Raw genomic sequence first — 22,188 nt, forward strand, 5'->3', positions numbered from 1 at the left:
GCAGACATATGTCGTCCCGCAGCCCTGCAAGGCATTCTTCCATCACCCTCTGAAACTCAGCCGGCGCAGACGACAGCCCAAAAGGGATTCTTACCCATTCATACAATCCCCAGGGTGTGATGAATGCAGTGAGAGGGCGACTTGACTCCTCCAGGAAGCCCTGGTGATAAAGCCTTCCCTTGGTCTAAGACCGAGAACCAGGAGCTTACTTTCAATGTGTTGAGCATATCTTGTATGCGTGGTATGGGATGGCGGTCAGGGATTGACTGGTCTGACCCTGTGACTGGTCAGACCAGACCAGTCACAGCACAAGCGGAGGCTGCCATCCTTTTTCCGCACACATACTGGGCTGGAGTAGGAGGATTTTGATTTCTTTATCTACCCTCTATTAAGCAAGTCTTCCAGATAATCCTTTACTTCAATATGAAGTGGCTTAGGCACTTATGTATATGTTCGGCGAACACGTGTGGGGTCACTGAGGCGGATCTTAAGCTGCAGTGAGGGTATATTGCCAACATCCTGTTCATCACGAGGAAAGGCATTACTCTCCCCTCTTAATAGCTGTCTGATCTTCCGCTGCTGTGCCGGAGAGAGATGGTCAAGGGGAACTGGGGGGTCCCATACACCTTCACTGTTGCTTCTTGTTCTGTTTTCCTGTTCCCCACTTTGGCTAGCTGGAGGTGCAGCTGTTGCTTCTACAGTAGGTCTTGTTGTTTCCAACTGTTCTATTTCCACTGCCACTGTGTTAGCTGGGTAAATAGTTCGGACCCTCTGAGTTTGTCCCAAAACAGTTCTTGGAGACAGTATTATATCATAAGCTATGGTACTAGTGACTGGGAGACTAATACAGGTCCAGCTGCCTTGCTGTTAATGGACAACACTCATAGCTGGACTGTCCATGGGCCAATGATTTTAAAAAATTTTTTTGGTAAAGGTATAAACAATGAAAGGTGGTGGATTGGCCAGATGCTGGCCGGTGTGTAAAAATAACTCAATTGTTTGGTGGTGGCTATTGCGGAGCTTCCACAGATTCAGTAACATTAGCAAGTGGTGGAGGACAGCAGGTGGATGAGAGAAAGGGGAGACAGGAGAAGGAGAGACCCGAGACGGCCACCGGTCCGAGTGTCAGGTGAACTGAACTTCAGGTAAGAAGTTACAGTGGGGCAAAAAAGTATTTAGTCAGCCACCGATTGTGCAAGTTCCCCCACCTAAAATGATGACAGAGGTCAGTAATTTGCACCAGAGGTACACTCTAACTGTGAGAGACAGAATGTGAAAAAAAAATCCATGAATCCACATGGTAGGATTTGTAAAGAATTTATTCGTAAATTAGGGTGGAAAATAAGTATTTGGTCACCTCAAACAAGGAAAATCTCTGGCTCTCACAGACCTGTAACGTCTTCTGTAAGAAGCTTTTCTGTCCCCCACTCGTTACCTGTATGAATGCCACCTGTTTGAACTCATCATCTGTATAAAAGACACCTGTCCACAGCCTCAAACAGTCAGACTCCAAACTCCGCCATGGCCAAGACCAAAGAGCTTTCGAAGGACACCAGGAAAAGTATTGTAGACCTGCACAAGACTGGGAAGAGTGAATCTACAATAGGCAAGCAGCTTGGTGTGAAAAAATCAACTGTGGGAGCGATCATCAGAAAATGGAAGACATACAAGACCACTGATAATCTCCCACGATCTGGGGCTCCACGCAAGATCTCATCCCGTGGGGTCAAAATGATCATGAGAACGGTGAGCAAAGATCCCAGAACCACACAGGGGGACCTGGTGTATGACCTGCAGAGAGCTGGGACCAAAGTAACAAAGGTCACCATCAGTAACATACTACAACGGCAGGGAATCAAATCCCGCAGTGCCAGACGTGTTCCGCTGCTGAAGCCAGTGCATGTCCAGGCCCGTCTGAAGTTTGCCAGAGAGCACATGGATGATACAGCAGAGGATTGGGAGAATGTCATGAGGTCAGATGAAACCAAAGTAGAACTTTTTGGTATAAACCCAACTCATCGTGTTTGGAGGAAGAAGAATACTGAGTTGCATCCCAAGAACACCATACCTACTGTGAAGCATGGGGGTGGAAACATCATGCTATGGGGCTGTTTTTCTGCCAAGGGGACAGGACGACTGATCCATGTTAAGGACAGAATGAATGGGGCCATGTATCGTGAGATTTTGAGCCAAAACCTCCTTCCATCAGTGAGAACTTTGAAGATGAAACAAGACTGGGTCTTCCAACATGACAATGATCCAAAACACACCGCCCGGGCAACAAAGGAGTGGCTCCGTAAGAAGCATTTGAAAGTCCTGGAGTGGCCTAGCCAGTCTCCAGACCTCAACCCCATAGAAAATCTGTGGCGGGAGTTGAAAGTCCGTGTTGCTCGGCGACGGCCCCAAAACATCACTGCTCTCGAGAAGATCTGCATGGAGGAATGGGCCAAAATACCAGCTACTGTATGTGCAAACCTGGTAAAGACCTATAGTAAACGTTTGACCTCTGTTATTGCCAACAAAGGTTATGTTACAAAGTATTGAGTTGTATTTTTGTTATTGACCAAATACTTATTTTCCACCCTAATTTACGAATAAATTCTTTACAAATCCTACCATGTGGATTCATGGATTTTTTTTTCACATTCTGTCTCTCATAGTTGAAGTGTACCTCTGGTGCAAATTACTGACCTCTGTCATCATTTTAGGTGGGGGAACTTGCACAATCAGTGGCGGACTAAATACTTTTTTGCCCCACTGTATGACCTGCAGTCTATCTGGGTCAGATATAAACCAAGTTTAGGTGGAGTTTATTTTCGTTGTGCTGACTTTTTACCGTCAGTTACAATAACTCGTACTGGTACTAGCTAGCATGACGGAGTTTCTATACAGCTGGGTGTAGGGTTGCCAACCGTCCCTTAAAATACGGAATCGTCCCGTATTTCGAAACAAAAGTACACGTCCCGTATTGAGCTAATAAGGGACGCACTTTGTCCCGTAATACAGTGAGAATCAAACGTAGTCTATAACTTTTAATGGAATTAACGCTTTGTTTGAAAACATAATTCCCAGCCCCTCTCCTGCTTTGTGACCAATGAGCTGACAGCACACTTACGAGTATGACAATTCAGATTACCGCTCATCTCATTGGTCGAGGAAAGGTCGCTTACGGAGAAAATACCGGAAGACAACAGATGACCACAACAAGAAGCATGGCCAACAGGGAAACAAACGCCGACACTGCGGTGCAAGTCTCGGACGACAGTAAACCTAAAGCTGGGCAAACACTGTGCGATTTTTTCAGTCACGTTATTCAGCTCCTGCTCAAACTGCACAATTGACTCGCAGGGGTTAGAAGTTGGTAGGTCACGATGCAGGGTCTCACACTATACCGCCCGATGCTCTGATGCAACCTGAGTGCTCACACTGTGCCTCCATAAAATGATGGTTATAACAGAAAATCTGTCGCGCTCTCTCTCTCCGTCTTACACTCACACAGACCCACACACCACCACCATCAACTTTGCTAAATTGCTAATGAAAAACATTGATCGGGCAGCTGTGACTGAGCAGCAATGTAAATCCAACTATTTTCACGGTTGTGTGCCTCCATCGCTTGTGTCCAGATCACACGCTGCACAGCCGTGCTGCTCCATCTTTTACACCAACGTTTACGTGTTTGCGCGCGAGCAGTGTGAGCGGCTGTGGTGAGACCCTCACGAGCGATTGATGATCGGGAGCTGGTCGTGAGGTGTTAATCACTTCTCGTTACCCCACGTATACTACACGATGCATGATGAAGGCCAAAATCGGTCCGATCACTCAAAAATCGGCTCAAAATGGGCCTAAAACTGCACAGTGTAAGCCCAGCATTAGAGCAGCAATGTTTGTTCCCCTCAGAGAAAGGGAAGAATGGGAAAAGGAAAACACCTGGCTGGAAAAAGTTAATATGGGCATGTGCAGTGAATATCAGCGCTATGTGGCCAGAAGTGTGATAATATAATTTATTTTGTGTAATAAATAACTGCAAGGATAGATGATTACAACAAATAGATGACTAATACATAAAAGTAATACATATATGAATAATGATGATGAGTTAAGATGCGTAATCATGGGAACAAGCGGGTTTACAAACAGGAGCAGCTGATTAGCATTAGAAAAGCTGAAATAATACCTCAACTGAAGCCAATTGTACTAAATGCACTAAATGTGCACTGTTACAAGAATGTTTTTCTTTCTATTGTTTTCTATTATTTTAAGTTAAGCAGGACAGAGTTCTTTTAAAGAAAGATTTATTTATATTCTCAAAAGTTAAGCATGACAGGCTTCTGTTTAAGAAGGAGACCTGTTTTATTGTGTTAATGTTGTCATTTTGAGCTAAAAATAAATGGCTAAATGATCATTTGTTTCACATGTGTTCATATCACAAAGAATACACATCTACTTAAATCTAATTCAAGTCAAATGGTTAAAAAAATAATTTCACACACAAAAAAAGAGCTAGAAAATTCACCACACTGGGAAGGGTGAAGACAACTGGGTCGCCCGGCCCTGGCCACGAGGTGTCCCTTATTTATTTTTCAGGGAGTTGGCAACCCTAGCTGGGTGGGTGCTATGATGTTACTGATAGTGAACTTTATGTTATTCATAAGGTTAGTTAGTAGAGTTGCCAACCGTCCCGTAAAAAGATGGAATCGTCCCGCATTCAGAGAAAATATTACGTGTTTCATATTGAGCTGAAAAGGAGCAGTTTGTCCCGTACTTCAGGTAGGATGGAAAAAGACACAAAGCTGGAGTTATTCTGTCTTTACGCTGTCAGCTGCCTCTTCTTTGCTCATTCTTTCCCCTCCCTCTGCTGTTTCTACTTCAATGAACATGATCATGAAACTGCTCAATGATCAGCTGATCAGCTTTTCTCTCTTGTTTGTTTATCGCCCACTTTGCACCAGAAAGAGGAAACCACAAACAACAGCTGCACGTTTAAGCTTGATCAGCTGTTGTTAGAATTTATTTAATATTAATTTCAAGTATCAGCTGATGTTTGCTGGAGCCACAGCTGTTAAGCTGCTGGTCATGATATCGGTTTGGATAGGTGGTGAGAGGGAAACATGAAACCAGGAGATGTCCTTACTGAATCATAAGAGTTGAACAGGTGATGGACAAACTGGTTTACCTTTTAGGTGACATGAATGAGTTGAAGGGACGTTATGAACTGTTTCTGAGAGACAAACAACACCAGGTTCCTTTTTTATGCTGACTGTACAGTTTTTACTAAGCTAACTACCTTTAAGATAGTAAACTCCCACCGTAAGGGTGTGTTTTAACTGATGAAACTGTGTCGTACTCAGGCTGATTGCTGCCTTTTATAAGCTTTACTGCACAAGCATAAGCTAACACCAGTACAGAAGCCAGGTAATCAACTGAAAGACACAAAATAAAACATTAACAAAGCAACACTACAGAGGTGGGACCAAGTCATTGTTTTGCAAGTCTCAAGTAAGTCTCAAGTCTTTATCCTCAAGTCTCAAGTCAAGTCTCAAGTAATGTCAGGCAAGTCAGAGTCGAGTCTCAAGTCACTGGTGTAAAAGTCCGAGTCAAGTCACAAGTCTGAAACTTTGAATTTCAAGTCCTTTCGAGTCTTTAAAAAAAAAAAAACGAAAAAATAATGTTGCAGTTATATGCTAAATGTAAATATTAGACCATGTAATTTTAAAATCTGTGTTTTTCTCAACACATGACAAAATAGTGAACTTAGAAAATATACACAAATTGTGAAATTGCACCTCTTTAAAATGCAGCTCAATTAAACCTAGCTCCAAGAATAATTTTCACCGACAGTTCTGAGATAAGCTGCATGTTATTCTTGGATGCGGTTGTAGGACCAGCTTTAAAATCGCATGACAAAAATATCATACACATTAAAAAAAACTGTATCACCAACGTAGCCTGGACAACATTTGCTAGTTAGATGAAGTCAGCTATCTCATCTTAGCATATTTATATGCATATTTATAATCATACGGTTCTTGGAGTGAGCGCATACACTCATGAAGTTTAGTAACTTCAGGTCACTGCAACAAGCCCAGGTACAGTTTACCGACGGATGGGTACAGGACCTTGAAATGCACCATGTAGAACGAAAGACCATCGTACGTATCATAAGTTTACCAGTCTCACAAATTGTCGTCATAAATACACATTCCTTAACCGTTTATTAATAGGACCTTTGAGCTCAACGGTAATTAATTAGTAGTGGAAATAATTTCTGGTACCCATCACAGAAATGTAGCAGTGACAACAATATTGTATGCTGTAATCGTACTGGGCAATTAGTGATACAAAAAACCTGTTTTATCCTGTGAATAAAAGTATATGTTTTTGTCAATGTACCATAATAACAGAAGCGAAACGCAATATTGTGTCAGGACAATTCACTATTTATGCACAATAAATAAAGGAGCATAGCGCGACAATTTCTGTTCAGCGCCAGACTTGCTTGTAACCTATATCACTAATTATGTTATGAAAATGACGTATTAACTACTAAAAAACACTGACCTTCGTGTAAATGCTTGGAGCAGACTAACCTGTGAGCTGGAGTGTTCTGGGACGTTATATTTGATCTTTGAATGGCTGAAATCCAGGCCATCCGTCGCGTCTTTGTTACTTCGGAAACATGGCTTGAACAATTTCTCTTCAACGACGTAATCCGATAACAACCGATCTCTTTACCCGTCGGCTTCCCGTGGCTGTCATGCGACCGGCTATTGCAGTTAATAATACAACGGCTTCTTGACATTTTTGTGTTTCTTTTTATCGCTGTATAACTGATTTTAATTGAAAGCCTGCGTGCGCTAGTACCGCTTGCCACGAGTTCCCAGAATCCTTTGCGGTTCTACCCGTGAATGACGTCACATTTTCAATCTCTATATAATATGCATGTTAAATTTTATATTTGGGGTAAAATATCAAGTCTTTTCAAGTAAACCGGTTCAAGTCCAATTCACGTCCCAAGTCATTGGTGTAAAAGTCCAAGTCAAGTCACAAGTCTTAGAACATTTTTTCAAGTCAAGTCTAAAGTCATAAAATTAATGACTCGAGTCTGACTCGAGTCCAAGTCATGTGACTCGAGTCCACACCTCTGCAACACTATTAATGACAGTACAGTTTGGTAATAGTCATATTTGTATCTTTAACACGTTATTTAGTTAACACAGAAACTCACCAGCTCGGCTTCATCAGTCATAACAGCAATATCAACGAAAAGAAGATCCTGCAGGTAGGATCTATGAGCGGCTGTTAACACGTACCATCCCAGACTTACATAAATCACTCTGTCTTAAATAAATTTGTCATTTAAAGCAAATATGGGTCTGGCTGATAATAAATCACAACAAAATTAATTGATATGTTAGAAATATGGGGAAAAAATCCACACTGACAGCTGGTAACTGTGCAGGGGTGGGTCTAGCAAAGTTTTGCCAGGGGGCCAGGTAGGGCATTAACTGGGAAAAGGGGGCACAAAGATATACGTTCTTATTCTCCTTTAAAATGTCTCGCTTTTATTAAATAATTATCTGAAGCTTACAACCAAAGTTTTAATCTGACGTAAAATGTATAGGAATCATATATATACCAACAAAACAAGTGTACATCACTGTCACAACAGCCTCTGTTTTCATTCAAAGGCTTTATGGCTTTTCCTATAATACCTGGGGGGGGCGATCTCTAGTCAAAATACCCGGGCCGATTTTTTGTCCCAGTCCAGCCCTGGCAACTCTCTCTTGCACCTCCAATCCCTCTGGCATCTGGGAGTAGGGACTGGGCTCGAACAGGACATCCTGACCTGCTGGGAGTGGGCCTGCTCTCACACTACACTTGACAACTCTTGTCTGACCAGGTGGGATGCTTATTAATTCACTCCCAGTTTTCACTCTGCCCTCACCTCATCGACCTCAGCTTTCTTACAGTCAATGGAGAATGCTGTGCTAACAGCTTCTGTTACAGCACGAGGTGACTCTATTCCCCTCTCTAGCATGTGTTCAATCACATTGAAGCCAATTATTGCCTCCTCCGCCACCCCATCTTCCTGAGCTGGCATGAGAAGCTCTAACTGCGCAGCCTCTTCTGTGGGCAACCTGAATTTGATTTCAACCCACCCAGAAAATGGGATTGGTGTCTGATTTACTGCCCTCCCATCTAATATACCAGGCCCAATGATTTCAGTTAAACTCCTAACTTTGAGGTGTGGGATGTTCTGTTGTCTCCATTTTTCATTTATGAGACAGACCTGTGATCCTGTGTCCCACAATGCTGTGCTTTTTACTCCCTCAAGCAGGCAGGTGATCATGTGCTTCCTCCCAATAAGATTGAGGAGCTGGGCTCTTTGTCTTGGGGAGAGGAGGCTGATAGAGACCGCTTCATTCCTCTTATCTTGTGTGACAGCTGCTACTTTTGTCTCCAAATGTTTTATACTGTCTGTCAAGAGTTTGTGAACATCTTGTTGTTGCTCACCTTGGTTTAGTAGCTGAAAAGTAGCGTGGGTTCACCGTGCTAGCTGACATACCAATTTGATCTTCCCTGTCTGGAAGTTTTCTCCGGGTGCAGCATCCCCTTGACAAATGCCCACTTTGTCCACATTTGAAGCAGTGGCCGCAGTTTTCTCCTCTATTGCTGTCCTGACAATCCCTGCAGCCACGTTTGAGACTTGGGCGGTGTGAGGGAGAAGGTCGGTGCGACTCACAAATAACTCCTTTTATTTCATCTATTTCCCCTTTTAGTTGATTGATGATTTCAAACAGCTCAGTTTCCTTCCGAGTCACTGTTGCTGGTGCTTTAGCAGCTTTACCTTTTGTCGAGGTGGAGAATGGCTGGTCTTGCCCACCCACTGCACCAACTGCTGCCTCTTGCACTGACTGTGCCTCTGCTTTTATCTCTCTTACTTTCATTTCTCGGGTAGTCTTTCTGAATTTTTGTTGCCTCTCCCACTCAAGGCTGGCCCGCTTCATTTGTCTTTGCAATCAGCACATCATCAGTGACTGCTGGATCATCCAGGTGGGGATTGATCTGGTATTTCACATTGTCACTGATCAGACCTGTGCCAACGGCTCGCAGAAACTTTTTCTGAATCAGTTCGACACTGTATTGTTCATCTGTCCCTGGCTCCCTTGATGATGTTAGGAGTCTTTCTTTCAGCTCTGTTGCCCTAAATAGAAAGTTCTGTGGGGACTCATTACTTCCTTGAGTGATATTTAGCAGCCGATGATAGAGGTCAGTAGAGCTATCCTCCTTGTAGTGTCCCCTCAGCGTGGTACAAAGTTGCATGGGGGTGAGGTCTGTTTTAATCTCCAACATATCACGGAGACTTAGGCCTGGGCTTATGGCTCCTGTTTTGTCCACAGTGTCTTTCTTGTCCTTACACAGGTCATTTTGTTTCAATCCCTGGCTGCTCTAGTTTGCATGTTAAATATACTAACCCCACGTTGCTTACCAATGCATCCATTGGAGTGTGGGAGTATTATACCTTATAACATTTAAATAGAAAGTCAAATAGAAATATTAATAACAATAAGCATAGAAGAAAAAAAAATCTTGCACAGATGGGTGAATGCTGTACAAAGGGTTTGAGTGCTCAGGTAGAATAGAAAATTACTATATAAGAACCAATCAATTTTCCATGATGTTTTTCTTAAGTTATGCAGCTCTTATTTTTTTCCTGTCATTTGGCAACCCCATTTCTGCTTTTGATTTTGGAAATAAAAACCACTAATCTCATTATGCAATTTTATTAAGATAATATGTGTTTTTGAAAATGTATGGTTTCAATATCTAAAGTTTAAGAGTCAAATTCTGGTTAAAAATAATAATTAAAAAAAATCAATTTGTCTATTGTAACAGATCGTGGACCCATGTACACATGCCCAGGCCATATTAGAAAGGACAGAACCCCGGGTATAAGACCCCGCATTCATGACCTGTGATGAGCCAGCGTATTAGAGTACTGTTGCCGCGCTGTCCCACTGTGCAAAACGAACACTCCTGTTTACTACAAATCGTCTGTTGACCTGGAATTGAAAGCATATCCTGCTCTGAAAAGTGAGGACGATAACTGTGGTTCAAAGCTGGTAGAAGGGGTAGCACGCTGTACGACCAGTCCCTTAAAATGGTCCAGTAAACAGCCACTACTAACAATTTAGCATTTGTAAATAAGAAACGATCCTTCCTCCAGCTGGATGAGCTGAAGGGAGACGCTCTGCAGTCGTACCAAGAACAACCTCCGAGTTTTTTTTGCTGTTGGTTTATTGTTTTCTTTCTCTCTTTTTTGAAGTGCTCTGCTTTTGCAGGAAGACTTTAGCGTTGTGAGAACAAGACTGGAGCTATTTTTGATTCGACTTCGAGGCGGCAGCTTAAGTTTGTGGCGCTGCTAAGAGCACGTTCGAGTTTTGATGCTAGTGTAAACCCATTTATCTGTCTGGACCATCAAAGCGCTGAAGTGTGACAGAGTGACTGTTTGGATTCCAGGAGAGCGATGAGAAGAGCGTTCGGATACTCAGGCTCGCTGAAGATAGCGCTTCAGTTTTAGGCTCCCCTTCGTCTCTTTTTTTTTTTTTTTTTTTTTTTTTTAAATCCGTGTGGGCTATTGCAGATCCGTTTGGTTGGCGATCTGGACACATTCAGTACCAGATTTACTCCTCACCCCCTTAAACGATTAAACAAGCCGGGAGCAGACCCTCGCTGTCCCACAGTAACGGATTCCTTTTTGGACTGAGGCAGTTGAATGGATTTTCCGGTACACTGCTAAAATTGGTTAAAACGAACTGTTCGAGATTCAAATAATTTTTCGGTACCAGCTTACTCGTAAATGCTCCAATTTGATCGTTGATAAAGGAATATATCTGTTTGGCGATATTCAAAGGCAAAGTGCTCTTGATTTTGTTTCCTGATTATTTATTGTGATATTTGAATACGCTGGTGGAGAAAATGAACGTGTATCTCGTGTGCCTTTTCCTTACTTTGGATATAGCCACCGTGGCTTTCAGTCTGTCTACGTGCAGTACGCTGGACATGGATCAATTCAAGAAAAAACGCATCGAAGCCATCCGAGGGCAGATCCTGAGTAAGCTGAAACTCGCAGCCCCCCCAGAGGACTTCCCCGAACCCGAAGAGGTGTCCCGGGACATCGTCTCTATCTATAACAGCACCCGGGACTTACTGCAAGAAAAAGCGAACGAACGGGCGGCGACTTGCGAACGGCAGCGGAGCGAGGAGGAGTACTACGCCAAAGAGGTGCATAAGATCGACATGCAGCGCTTCTACCCGTCAGAGAGTAAGTCTGTGTGCCCGCACTGATGCCATTTCAGGCCAAAAGGCACAACTTCGAATACCGCTGCTACGCGTGTTTGTGATTCTTTTGGAAAATCCTCTCCATCACGCTGTGCTGGGAGAGTGTAAGGAAAACCAGGTAGTGCTAATATTAAAAATAAGCTACACTTTTTATATATCGGTCGCTTCTACTCTTCACGAGGCTGTGTGTTGCCTTGTAACTTTACCATTACACACTTAGTCTCACTGGTGTCAAGCCAGCCTCCAATTCGAGACTTGCAGTCAAGCCAGCCTCCAGTTTGTTTTACGTTCCCTGTGTATTCAAAGTATTACGGGAATGGATGTGGAAACCGGATTTCAAAATAAAAGCCAACTTCGAGTGAATTAACAGATATGTTAAGAACATAATAACATATAATTTAGGCTTTTTTTTTTACAAACTCTAATGTTAGATCTATATGACACAGCCTTGTACCCTAATTGTGCCCTGTCACTATCAAGGCCATCTTATTTTGGATTTCAAAGTAAAAGCCCTGTGAATCTTCATTTTTGAACTACTCTTTCAATGACTTAATAATGCTCTTAAAAGCAAAAGTCGTATTTCCAAATACTATTTGAACTTTATATCAACACTTTCCAACCACAGTCTTTTTCACAGTGATACCATATCAATATCAAGTCAGTCTGATTTTGCCTTTCATAGTAAAGGCCCTTTGAAATTGCTGATATTTGACTTAATCTTTTAACGATTCAAAATGCTCTAAAATGGAAAATTCCTGTTTCCACAGGGTAAGTCCACTCCAGATCAACAGTATACAGCCCCACAGTGATACCATATTAATATCAAGTCATTCTGATTATGCCTTCCAAAATAAAAGACTTTTTAAATTGTCCACAATTGACCTACCTTTCAGTGATTTCAAAATGCTCTAAAATGGAAATTTCCTGTTTCCATAGGGTAATTCCACTCCAGATCAACAGTATACAGCCCCACAGTGATACCATATCAATATCAAGTCATTCTGATTATGCCTTCCAAAATAAAAGACTTTTTAAATTGTCCACAATTGACCTACCTTTCAGTGATTTCAAAATGCTCTAAAATGGAAATTTCCTGTTTCCATAGGGTAATTCCACTCCAGATCAACAGTATACAGCCCCACAGTGATACCATATCAATATCAAGTCATTCTGATTATGCCTTCCAAAATAAATGCCCTTTCAAATTGAGCATATACGACCTACTTTTTTAATGATTTCAAAATGTTCTTAAACAGAATTTTGCTGTTTCCACAGGATAATTTCACTTTAGGTCAACAGTATACAACCTCACGATGTTACCATATCAATATCAAGTCATTCTGATTTTGCTTTCAAAAATAAAAGCATTTTCAAACTGCCCATTTCTGACTTGATCCTGGAACAATTTCAAAATGCTCTAAAATGGAAAATTCCTGTTTCCACAGGGTAATTCCACTCCAGATCAACAGTATACAGCCCCACAGTGATAACATATCAATATCAAGTCATTCTCATTATGCCTTCCAAAGTAAAAGCCTTTTCAAATTGTCCACAATTGACCTACCTTTCAGTGATTTCAAAATGCTCTAAAATGGAAAATTCCTGTTTCCACAGGGTAATTCCACTCCAGATCAACAGTATACAACCCCACAGTGATACCATATCAATATCAAGTCATTCTGATTATGCCTTCCAAAATAAAAGACTTTTCAAATTGCCAAGATACGACCTACTCTTTTAAAGATTTCAAAATGCTCTAAAAGTGAAAATTGCTGTTTCCACAGGATAATTTCCCTTTAGGTCAACAGTATACAACCTCACGATGTTACCATGTCAATTTCAAGTCAGTCTGATTTTGTTTTTCAAAATAAAAGCTTTTTCAGCTTCCTTTTACATCATCTTTATGATTCAATTCTGTCATAATCAATTGAGTCTGATTTTGCTTTTCAAAATGAAAACCCAATATGTGTTGAAACAGCAATTTTCATTTTTAAAACATTCTGAAATAATTGAAAGAGTATATCACATATGGACAAATTCGACGGGCCATTAATTTGAAAGGCGAAATCAGACCACCATGAAATTTACATGGTTTTACTGTCGGGTTGGATACTGTTGATCTAAAGTGGAATTATCCTGTGGAAACAGCATCTTTCAATTTAAGAGCATTTTGAAATCGTTAAAAGAGTAGGTCGTCTACAGGCAATAAAAAATACTTTTATTTTGGAAGGCAAAATCAGAGTGACTTGATCTTAACATCGTATCTCTGTGGGGTTGTATACTGTTGATCTAAAGTGGAATTGTCCTGTTGAAACATGAATTTTTCATTTAAGAGCATTTTGAAATCGTTAAAAGAGTAGGTCGTATATCGGCAATTTGAAAAGTCTTTTATTTTGGAAGGCAACATCAGACTGATTTGATATTGATATGGTATCACTGTGGGGTTGGATACTATTGATCTAAAGTGGAATTATGCTGTGGAAACAGCAATTTTCCATCTTAGAGCATTTTGAATTCGCTCCAAGAGTAAGTCATATATGGGCAAATTGAAAAAGCTTTTATTTTGAAAAGCAAAATCAGACTGACTTGAAATTGACATGGTAACATCGTGAGGTTGTATACTGTTGATCTAAAGTGGAATTACCCTGTGGAAACTGAAATCTTCCTTTTTAGAGCATTCTGAAATCACTGAAAGTTAGGTAAATTATGGGCATTTTCAACAGGCCATTATTTTGGAAGGCATAATCAGAATTACTCGAAATTGATATGGTATCACTGTGGGGCTGTATACTGTTGACCTAAAGTGAAATTATCCTGTGGAAACAGCAAAATTCTGTTTAAGAACATTTTGAAATCTTTAAAAGAGCAGGTCGTATCTTGGCAATTTGAAAAGTCTTTTATTTTGGAAGGCATAATCAGAATGACTTGATATTGATATGGTATCACTGTGGGGTTGTATACTGTTGATCTGGAGTTGAATTACCCTGTGGAAACAGGAATTTTCCATTTTAGAGCATTTTGAAATCACTGAAAGGTAGATCAATTGTGGACAATTTGAAAAGGCTTTTACTTTGGAAGGCATAATGCGAATGACTTGATATTGATATGTTATCACTGTGGGGCTGTATACTGTTGATCTGGAGTGGAATTACCCTGTGGAAACAGGAATTTTCCATTTTAGAGCATTTTGAAATTGTTCCAGGATCAAGTCAGATATGGGCAGTTTGAAAATGCTTTTATTTTTTAAAGCAAAATCAGAATGTCTTGATATTGATATGGTAACATCGTGAGGTTGTATACTGTTGATCTGGAGTGGAATTAACTTGTGGAAACAGGAAATTTCCATTTTAGAGCATTTTGAAATCACTGAAAGGTAGGTCAATTATGGACAATTTAAAAAGTCTTTTATTTTGGAAGGCATAATCAGAATGACTTGATATTGATATGGTATCACTGTGGGGCTGTATACTGTTGATCTAAGGTGGAATTACCCTGTGGAAACACGAATTTTGCATTTTAGATCATTTTGAATCGTTAAAAGATTAAGTCAAATATCGGCAATTTCAAAGGGACATTACTATGAAAGGCAAAATCAGACTGACTTGATATTGATATGGTATCACTGTGAAAAAGACTGTGGTTGGAAAGTGTTGATATAAAGTTCAAATAGTATTTGGAAATACGACTTTTGCTTTTAAGAGCATTATTAAGTCATTGAAAGAGTAGTTGTTTTTGATTTATGTATGTTATGTTTTGTTTTACTTCATATGTTTATATGTTTCATATGTTGTTTGTTTAATTTAAGACAAAAAAAAAATTAAATGAATGAGAGGTAAAACTTGAGGGGGTAGGGACAAATAAGTAAATACTTCAGCCTACTCCTTTTCAAACAAATAATGGAATGATATTTTGTAATGATTGTGAAGGCACATGTTTGAAATGTTTGAAATAAAAATGAACTGAACTGAACTGAAAAAAGAGTAGTTCAAAAATGAAGATTCACAGGGCTTTTACTTTGAAATCCAAAATAAGATGGCCTTGATAGTGACAGGGCACAATTGGGGTACAAGGCTGTGTCATATAGATCTAACATTAGAGTTTGTTAAAAAAAGAAAAGAAAAAAAAAGCCTAAATTATATGTTATTATGTTCTTAACATATCTGTTAATTCACTCGAAGTTGGCTTTTATTTTGAAATCCGGTTTCCACATCCATTCCCGTAATACTTTGAATACACAGGGAACGTAAAACAAACTGGAGGCTGGCTTGACGGCAAGTCTCGAATTGGAGGCTGGCTTGACACAAGTTTAGTCTCTCACTCGAACGACAGCGTCAAGTGTGAGCTTTATTGTTTGCCCGAGTAACGTGATACCAAGTCAGCTGGCCACAATACATTTGTGAGCTTGAACTTGTGGCACAAAAACAAGCAAATTACTGGACTTCTTGTTCGCTTCATCATGTCGCTAATTGAACTTGATATGTTTTGCTTCCTGATGTACATATTGCACATGCAAGTTTATTTTCCTTCCTCCTTCCTTTATCTTAGGGCTAAAACTGTAATTTGAGACAAATAATTAACTAAATATATGACCAGATTCTCTCAGGATTTCATGATAGATTAGTGATAATTGATTAGTCTGTTAACTTATTAATTTGGCATTTACCATCCAGGTGGAATGTTACCCGCATTACTCTGACCACTACAGTTTATATTCAGTCACACACACGAATGATTTAGTCAAGTAGGGTAACAAAAACATACTTTGTATGTTAAACTTATTATTGACAGGATTATCAAGGTAACAACTTCCCAGGAGATTTTCCCATAAATATAAATTGTCAGTGCTAATGACTAGTTGAAAAAAAATAACATTTATGCGTTCAAGTTTAATTGTACAAATGGAGTAACACAGTAGTGCTGTGGATAGCACTGTCACCTTCAGTGGTGGGATTGTTAAAACCCTTTTATGTAAGAAACAGCATCTGCTACTGTCCCCACTTGCTGGACACGAATGGCCCAAAAATTTTGTTGTGCTTGCTGCTGCGTTCTACCTGTACATAATTTCTTTAAACCCATTTTATGTGTACTAGAGATGGACCGATCCGATATTACGTATCGGTATCGGTCCGATACTGACCTAAATTACTGGATCGGATATCGGAGAAAAATAAAAAAAATGTAATCCGATCCATTAAATATCACGAAAGCACCTCACAAAACTTGCAACACGCCGTAACTCACCTCAGAACGTTAGCACGTCGGAGCAGTATGCATCACGTGATAGAGCGGCTGTGGCATGCGGGACCTGTCGGTGGTCTGGATAGCATTTGGAGCTTCGCTAGCAACCCGGCATTTCATCTCCGACAAAGTTATCCCAAGAGAAGTAAAGCAAGTGTGTAAGTCCATCTCTGAATGTTTGTAAAGCATTCCTGCGTTAAGCTTAACAAGCGACTGACTCTCCTGCTGCTACTTCAATCATGAAACTGGTTAACGATCAGCTGATCGGCTTTTCTGTCGCGAGTCAGTGTCTCTAGTTTGCTTTTGGCCCACTTTGCACCAGAAAGAGGAAACCAGCGGCTGAACAACAGCAGCACGTTTAAGCTTGATCAGCTATTGTTAGAATGTATTTAATATTACTTTCTACTCCAGGATCTTTTTCTACGTAGCTGACGCTGGTAACTGTGCAGGGGCGGATCTAGCAAAGTTTAGCCAGGGGGGCCGATAGGGCATTAACAGGGAAAAGGGGGCACAAAGACATACTTTTCTTTCTTATTCTCATTTAAAATGTCTAGCTTTTAATAAATAATTATCTGACACCCAAAGTTTTAATTTGATGTAAAATGAATAGAAGTCAATTACTGTATATAGTAACTATTAAGTCTAATATATATACCCTAGTAAGCTATAGTACTTTTTCCTTTGGGAAGGTACCATCTGTGCAGTCTGCAATTTTGTTGAAGAAAGATGTTGAATCTATTTAATATTTCTTGAAAAATAATTGATTTCTGTGCATTTTTTTTCACACTGCATCAAATTAAGGTTGATTACGTCGATTAAGCATCATGAGGTGGAGCGTGAGGGGTGGTTCCCTATTTTTTATTTATTTATTTTTGTTGTTGCTGGGAGTTGGAACCCTATTAGTTAGGTTGCTTAATATTTATGCTAAGTACTCTTTAAAATACCAGAATAGGGAGGATGGTGTAGGTGTAGGCCTCATTGTTTGACAAACAGAAAGAGCAACTACACAGCACACTAACCATACACACCAAACATGCCAAATGTCACAAATCTTTGGGTTCTCTGAGTTCTTGGCTAGCTTAGCATTAGCATGCTGTCTGTTCATTTTGTTTGCATAAGCCGAGGTTGTATTAGCAGCATAATGCAGTTGTTTCTGCCCTGGATGCTGTTTTCACTTTACCATCATGCTTATGGCCTTATGTAGTAGTAATAATAATAATAATAATAATAATAATAATAATAATAATAATAATACATTTTATTTGAAAGCGCCTTTCAGAACACACAAAGACACTGTATACAGCAGAATAATAAAAACAAGCATAAAAGCAAGCAGTTTACACAATCATAAGAGCATAAAATATAAAACAAATTTAAAATAGCAGAGTGGTGAGGTTATGTGGGATAAGCTATTTTGAACAAGTGAGTTTTGAGTCTAGACTTAAAAAGAGAGAAGGAAGTGATATTTCTTATGTCAGGAGGTAGGGAATTCCAGAGTCGAGGAGCAGAGCAGCTGAAAGCCCTGCTCTCCATGGTGGCAAGACAGGGAAAAGGGAAAGAGAGAGTGCGAGAGAAGAAGAAGATCTAAGACCCCGAGATGGAATGGTGATCTGAACCAAATCAGAGAGATATGGAGGAGAGAAACGATGAATAGCCATAAATGTATACAAAAGTATTTTAAAATTGATGCGATATTTGACCGGGAGACAATGAGCTGTGGGACAGCGGTGATGTGGTAATTAGAAGGGGTCCTGGTGATAATACGGGCAGCAGAGTTCTGGACACGTTGGAGCTTGTGCATGGATTTTTGAGTAAGACCAACAAGAAGTGAATTGCAGTAATCAATCCAAGAAGTAACACGGCTGTGAACAAGAATGGCAGTGGCACGTGGAGTAAGAAAAGGACGGAGACAATTAATGTTGCGCAATTCAAAATATGCAAACCGAGTGACATTATTAATGTGTGAATTAAAAGATAGAGTACTGTTGAGGATGACACCCAAACTTCACAGAAGAAGAAACGGAGACCGGCGAGTTATTGATAGTAATAGAGAAACTGTTGGTTCTGGATAATGTTGATTGCCCAGAACCAAATAAAAATAGAAATTAAAAGTAATGTCCATGACTCTGCTCTAGATCACTCCACCATTTACTAGGGGTGCAACAATACTCGTATCGATATTGAACCTTTCGATACAGTGCTTTCGGTTCGGTATGCATATGTATTGAACAATACAAAATTTTTTATTTATTTTAGCAACTTTTCTTCTGACGATGCTGTCTGTGTTGAGCAATGACTGTATAAAAGACGGACGACGCGACACCGCCTCCTCCCATAGTGCAAAAATGAAGCCAAAATATCCCGCTTGTGGAGGCTGCCATCTTGCAAATTTGGAGCCAGAGTCTGCGCAGTAGTGACTTGAGGTGGAGTGACTGTGTAACGCTCCCGCCCACACACCCGCTGGACGTGACCGCAAACACGCCCCCCTACACTTTTTACGTAGCCCGGCGGCTCGAGTTTTTGTGCTGGTTTACCGCGACTGACGACTCGTTTAATTAAGGTAAATACAACCATGTCACTGTTATATTAAAAAAAAAAAGACACACAGCTTTTCATCTTATAGTTCTAAAATCACCCTGTTATTAATTTTTGCTAGATTAGCCGCTAGCATACGCACTGTGTTGGAGGCTTGTTGCTAGCTAGTTAGGATGCTACACACCTGTTACTCTAATAGTCTGTATTATTGAAGGATTCAGCACTTCTTATGTTTTTTTTATTAATCCATTTTTAGACAGCGATAAGCTCAGCTGCACACTCTCCCGAGGCCCAGAGTTACTGTTAATATCAAAAATGTAATGCTGTCCTTTGAGATATTAACATAAGACTGTTAGTGTAATGGATCTAAAACGGTTTAAATCTTCAGAGCCGTCTACATCCTGGTAACATGGAAACTTTAAAAACATCAGCAGAACGTTTCAGTAGTGTAGTCTAATTTGTTCATTTCATTTAATAATAGAGTCCATATCAACAGCTACATTCACCCTGGAGAGAAACTAGTGAGGGAGACCATCAGGACCAAGCTGGGTTTCCTGGGTCCAGAGGTTTGGAGAAACTTCTTCCCTTTTTTTCATGACAGCTGTCCTGTGCCAGAAGTTCTGTTAACCCACTGAGAGAGGCTTCATTTAAGAAACACCAGGAACACTGAAGCTCATCGCATTGATCAAGCAGGACTCATGATCTTCACCAGCAGCTCCCTCACAGGGAAATCTTCAGCACTCCTCCGTAGGCCTGCCCTGGGAGATGGATAAACCCAGCATTTCATGAACACTGTGATGGAGACCTTTGGTTTGTGTAATGTTGTAAATACTCCCCAGAGGCTCCGGACTTTTACATAAAGATATTATATTCAGTCCTGTAGAAAGTTATATATTTAAAAATATATGATCCTCTCTGGTTACTCTGGTATGAATAACTCTGCAACTGCAGCTGCAGTTTTCACTACAGCACATACAAGGGAGTGCAGAATTATTAGGCAAATGAGTATTTTGTCCACATCATCCTCTTCATGCATGTTGTCTTACTCCAAGCTGTATAGGCTCGAAAGCCTACTACCAATTAAGCATATTAGGTGATGTGCATCTCTGTAATGAGAAGGGGTGTGGTCTAATGACATCAACACCCTATATCAGGTGTGCATAATTATTAGGCAACGTCCTTTCCTTTGGCAAAATGGGTCAAAAGAAGGACTTGACAGGCTCAGAAAAGTCAAAAATAGTGAGATATCTTGCAGAGGGATGCAGCAGTCTCAAAATTGCAAAGCTTCTGAAGCGTGATCATCGAACAATCAAGCGTTTCATTCAAAATAGTCAACAGGGTCGCAAGAAGCGTGTGGAAAAACCAAGGCGCAAAATAACTGCCCATGAACTGAGAAAAGTCAAGCATGCAGCTGCTAAGATGCCACTTGCCACCAGTTTGGCCATATTTCAGAGCTGCAACATCACTGGAGTGCCCAAAAGCACAAGGTGTGCAATACTCAGAGACATGGCCAAGGTAAGAAAGGCTGAAAGACGACCACCACTGAACAAGACACACAAGCTGAAACGTCAAGACTGGGCCAAGAAATATCTCAAGACTGGTTTTTCTAAGGTTTTATGGACTGATGAAATGAGAGTGAGTCTTGATGGGCCAGATGGATGGGCCCGTGGCTGGATTGGTAAAGGGCAGAGAGCTCCAGTCCGACTCAGACGCCAGCAAGGTGGAGGTGGAGTACTGGTTTGGGCTGGTATCATCAAAGATGAGCTTGTGGGGCCTTTTCGGGTTGGGGATGGAGTCAAGCTCAACTCCCAGTCCTACTGCCAGTTTCTGGAAGACACCTTCTTCAAGCAGTGGTATAGGAACAAGTCTGCATCCTTCAAGAAAAAACATGATTTTCATGCAGGACAATGCTCCATCACACGTGTCCAAGTACTCCACAGCGTGGCTGGCAAGAAAGGGTATAAAAGAAGAAAAACTAATGACATGGCCACCTTGTTCACCTGATCTGGACCCCATTGAGAACCTGTGGTCCATCATCAAATGTGAGATTTACAAGGAGGGAAAACAGTACACCTCTCTGAACAGTGTCTGGGAGGCTGTGGTTGCTGCTGCACGCAATGTTGATGGTGAACCGATCAAAACACTGACAGAATCCATGGATGGCAGGCTTTTGAGTGTCCTTGCAAAGAAAGGTGGCTATATTGGTCGCTGATTTTTGTTTTGTTTTTGAATGTCAGAAATGTATATTTGTGAATGTGGAGATGTTATATTGGTTTCACTGGTAAAAATAAATAATTGAAATGGGTATACATTTGTTTTTTTTTAAGTTGCCTAATAATTATGCACAGTAATAGTCACCTGCACACACAGATATCCCCCTAAAATAGCTAAAACTAAAAACTACTTCCAAAAACATTCAGCTTTGATATTAATGAGTTTTTTGGGTTCATTGAGAACATGGTTGTTGTTCAATAATAAAATTATTCCTCAAAAATACAACTTGCCTAATAATTCTGCACTCCCTGTATGGTACTTTAACCTTTGTACTGTTTTCATCAGTTAATTTTGCAGTTAACATGTGAACATGTTGGATGATCTGTCTGCTGTCACTGGGTGGTGCTGAGGTCTGAATGTGAGGGCAGCTCCTGTAATCACAAAGAGATCAGAATCATCAAACTCAAATCTAAATTTTATCCCTCAAAATTGAAATAAAGCTGATCCTTCTGTCCTCACACACTCAGGATCTGAAGTTCTTCTCTTACATTCTTTTCAGTATTACAGTACACTACAGTACTTTAATCCATAGTTCCTGATTAATGAGGAGTTACTGAAGTACAAGCTTTTAAAAAAATGTTACTGTCTTTACAGATGTGGCAAGAGACTGAAAATCTACTGTTGTTTGCACATATTTAATATTCAGCTCTGCACAGGAGCTGAAGCAGAGTGCAGCCTGTTGCTTTTACAGTATAATACTTGTAATAAAAGTTTCTCTTGATTTCTTTAGTCAGGGTAAATTCATTCACCTGCACAGATTAGCTAAACGAACCTCAGTGCTCATTTTAGCTAGTG

General features: G+C 40.5%; 1 protein-coding gene across 2 annotated transcripts in view; it reads left to right on the top strand.

Annotated features, from left to right (window-relative positions):
- Positions 1–10,074: 10,074 nt before the first annotated feature.
- The window catches only part of tgfb2 (transforming growth factor, beta 2), a 43,430-nt gene continuing 31,316 nt past the window's right edge, over positions 10,075–22,188 (top strand). Inside the window, exons 1-2 of one of the 2 annotated variants that reach the window (XM_085422065.1) lie at positions 10,076–10,792; positions 11,027–11,329. In XM_085422065.1, the coding sequence (XP_085278191.1) occupies positions 11,068–11,329 (262 nt within the window). In that variant the 5' untranslated portion in view covers positions 10,076–10,792; positions 11,027–11,067. Of the gene's footprint in view, positions 11,330–22,188 lie in introns of both variants that reach the window. The other variant, XM_085422064.1, reaches the window with a different exon arrangement.

This window comes from Rhamphochromis longiceps, linkage group LG11, assembly GCF_057381845.1.
Source record: "Rhamphochromis longiceps isolate RC_006_pf linkage group LG11, R_longiceps_female_GT1.1, whole genome shotgun sequence".
Classification (NCBI taxonomy): Eukaryota; Metazoa; Chordata; class Actinopteri; order Cichliformes; family Cichlidae; genus Rhamphochromis; species Rhamphochromis longiceps.